Source organism: Notothenia coriiceps, unplaced genomic scaffold (genome assembly GCF_000735185.1).
Source record: "Notothenia coriiceps isolate Sejong01 unplaced genomic scaffold, NC01 NC01_scaffold00022739, whole genome shotgun sequence".
Taxonomy (NCBI): Eukaryota; Metazoa; Chordata; class Actinopteri; order Perciformes; family Nototheniidae; genus Notothenia; species Notothenia coriiceps.
In genome coordinates, this window is record NW_011355440.1 from 1 (window position 1) to 3,396 (window position 3,396).

At 42.3% G+C, this 3,396-nt stretch overlaps 1 protein-coding gene across 1 annotated transcript; it reads right to left on the reverse strand.

Annotated features, from left to right (window-relative positions):
- Window positions 1-5: 5 nt before the first annotated feature.
- On the reverse strand, window positions 6-988 carry LOC104954065 (beta-1,3-galactosyltransferase 1-like; the record flags this gene model as incomplete). Its single annotated transcript, XM_010781117.1, has 1 exon — window positions 6-988. A coding segment is annotated over exon 1 (942 nt), but the record flags the coding sequence as incomplete, so codon positions are not given.
- Window positions 989-3,396: the final 2,408 nt, after the last annotated feature.

Sequence of the window (3,396 nt, forward strand, 5' to 3'; positions counted from 1 at the left end):
GTCATCTGTGGGATGCTGGTGGTGGTCGCAGCGATCACTCTGGAGAGGCTGCAGTCGCTCAGAGGATGCCTGGGGTCCACCATGAACATGGTGTCTTCAGGAGCGCTGGTGGGAGAAAGGCCTTGGTGTCTCAGGCACATACCCAGGTAGGCGTCCTCGATGAAGATGGGTTTAATGTGAGGGGCGGTTGCCAGGATCTTGGCAGGCAGGTCCAGGGACATGACGTAGGCCATGCCCAGAGGATACGGCGGGTACTCCGACTCAGCGATCACATCTCTCGGCATGTAGAACTTGTTGAACGGGTTTCTCAAGACCGGGCTGTGCCACCACACCAAACCTGTCATGTAGTTCTGTTTGGCCGTGCTGGGATCCAGTAACAGTTTAACCAAGTTCTGGACGTGCAGCAACATATCAGCGTCAATCTTCATGACGTAGGAAAGCTTGTCGCAGCGTGCAACCAACCACTGCAGAGTCATCAGGGTCTTGATGGTCAGATTGTGGTAGCTGTCCTTGAAGTTACTCTGGATCAGGTCCTGGTGCTGCAGGTTCTCCTGTTGGAGCTTCTCCTGCTGCTGCTCGGCATCAGCTCCTGAAGGTAGGCCCAGTATGAAGAGAGTCTCGACCCGCTGACCCAGAACCAGTTTCTCACTTCCCCACGTCCTCCGGATGGTGTCCCGAGCTGCCACGCCCCCGGGGGCCACCGGGACCACCAGGAGCAGGAAGGGAGTCGTGGTTTTACACGTCGGGGTGTCGTCCATGATGACTTTGTAGTTTCCCGGGTAGGCCACGTAATACGGCCCAGGATCCTTCCATGCTGGTGCTGCCAGTGGCGCTGGGGGGTCCCTGCTCTCAAAGCCCCAGTCCGGGTCCAGATAGACGAGGAGTATTGCCACTGCTCCCACCATGCAGATGAAGACGAGTGCAAAGCGTCTGCTGCTGCTCTCCATTCAAACTACAAAGAGAAGAGACTCACGTTATGACAGATAGCAGCACGTCCCTCTGTTCAGACAGCCACACAGAACACATCATGCTTTCACTCATTATATATACTGTATATATATATGGGAGGCGTGTGGCGCAGTGGGTAGAGCGTTGGTGTTTGGATCAGGGAGCTCAGGTTCAAACCCCACTGCAGTCAGCATGTCGTTGTGTCCCTGAGACACTTCCCCCCAAAGTGCTCCTGTGGGGATTGTCCACAGTATTGAGTATGGAAGTCGCTTTGGATAAAAGCATCTAACATGTGACATGTCATGTAATGTAACATCTAATGTGACGTCACCCCATTGAAAGGGAAAGCAACGCACGCTGCCGTGTGGACGGGCCGTATCTGAAACTACTCTTTAATTGAATTGCTTTTTCCTATATTTGCACACATGTTATATACCATTATTAAATGCATACCCAAATAGATTTAAATGTCCTTGAAATGATTTTCATTGAAATTAAGCCGAAATAAAGTTTATTCTAAAATAAATTAAGAATAATCTGGCAAATGATGAGCAGGAATATAACATAAGGTAATAGTTTAAAAGATATGAAACCAGCAGCTCTGGTCCTTAGTGTGAATGAAAGGATGTTTAACACGGCTGTAAATTCACAACACTAGTAACACACTGCTTCTATGTGCACAAACTACACAGTGTCGACCGAAGAAGCATTTCACTCCACAGTCAATGAAACCAACAGGTAATGCCACTGATGACGGATCCAGCTTCATCCAAAGCAACGGTGTGAGGCTTTGAATAAAAACAGGATCCATGAAGTCAAACACAGAACTATAACGAACCTTCTAGCACCAGAGAAACACCAAAATGATCCAGTTAACACAGATCTCAGGTTAAAAACACCTATCGACCAAAGCACAGTGGTTTCATACTGCTGTAAGATCCCTCGTCTTTAAATCTGTGTTTCTTCACTTAAAGCAACTCTAGGAATGTGTGCGAAGTTCCTCTTTCATTAAAGCCTGCTGTAAGTGTCTTTAAGTGTAAACTGGCAGCTGAAGCTCGTCTTGAGGAGAAGTCCTAGTGGCAGCTAAATCAACAATAACAGCGAAAATCTAACAATAAAAAGTTAAAATAATATTCTGTGTTATTGTTTTAGGATTGCAGATTGGATAACGTACAAGGGCCTGTCTTATAACAAAATATGATCAAATTTGGGTACCTGTCGATGTTATTTTAGTCTTTTCAACTAATTTATTCTGAAGTTTTTTTAATAAATTGTTCCTAAATTCTGCAATTTTACCCTCAAATTGCAAATAAATCCTTTAAAATAACTAATAATGAGATCAATATAATCCTACTCCGTCTTGTTAGTAAGTTATTAATGTGTTGCCTTATATTATTTTTGAATGACAAGTTAAGTTATGTTTTATAGCTTGCCAACTAGCCTACAAGCTAACTATCTCTTCAAGCTAGCGATGTTTCTTGTCACTTTAGCTAGTAATTTAGCTTACTTCTTAGCAAGTGTGTAGTTCTAACATTGAGTTTGAACCTTTAAGTTCATCTATATTCTTAGTTTACAATATTCTTCTCCAAAAAATGTATTGAATTTTGATTTAATTCAGTTTTTTACAAGCTAGCATGACTCATCATAATTAGCTTTTTAAAATATTTTTTCTGATGCTATCTGTAAACACATGAAGTGGCACATTATCTCTGCACATTTTTCTAATTCTTATTCTCCATTTTCTTTACAAATGAAGTATTATTTTGGCATACAAGCAGGCTAGCTAGCTGTAAACGCAAACAGGCTAGTAACGGCACTTTAATGCAGCTAGTAATGTAGCTACTTTTCAAGCTAACATCACAATCATGGGGTTTCATTCTTGTCCATACTCCTAATTTCTCTCTATGATATGTACTTTATTTTAAATGTGTTGCGACAAGCTAGTTAGCTACCAGCTTGCTAATGTAGCTAGTTGTCTAGGTATGTTCTGGTGCTACCTGTAATGTATTTGACTCAGTCTTGACGGCACATTGTGTCCCCAGTTTTTGTAAATACCTTCACAAATTATGCTCTTTTTTTGGCACACTAGAAAGCTTTCTAGTTAACATTTACCCGCTTGAAAGCTAGTGATGGCGCTGTAATGCTAGTTGTCTTGAATAGCTAGTTTTCTGGCAAGTTCCGGCCTTTTTGCAAACATTGACACGATTTTGTTAATTTCTAAGAAGGCAAGCTTTCTGTTCTAAACATTTAAGGATTTATAAAACAATTTTGGCCATTATAAATAATTAATAGCAGAGATTTTTCTAATTTAAGTTCAGAGTTTGTTCCTTAAAAACTCAGCTATAAGCCTCAACAAGCTAGCTGCTATCTGAGAAGATGGGAAGAAGAGATAGTCAGTCAAACATCACCGCTGTTTACTGAAAACATCCCGTACAGCAGTTTGTATCG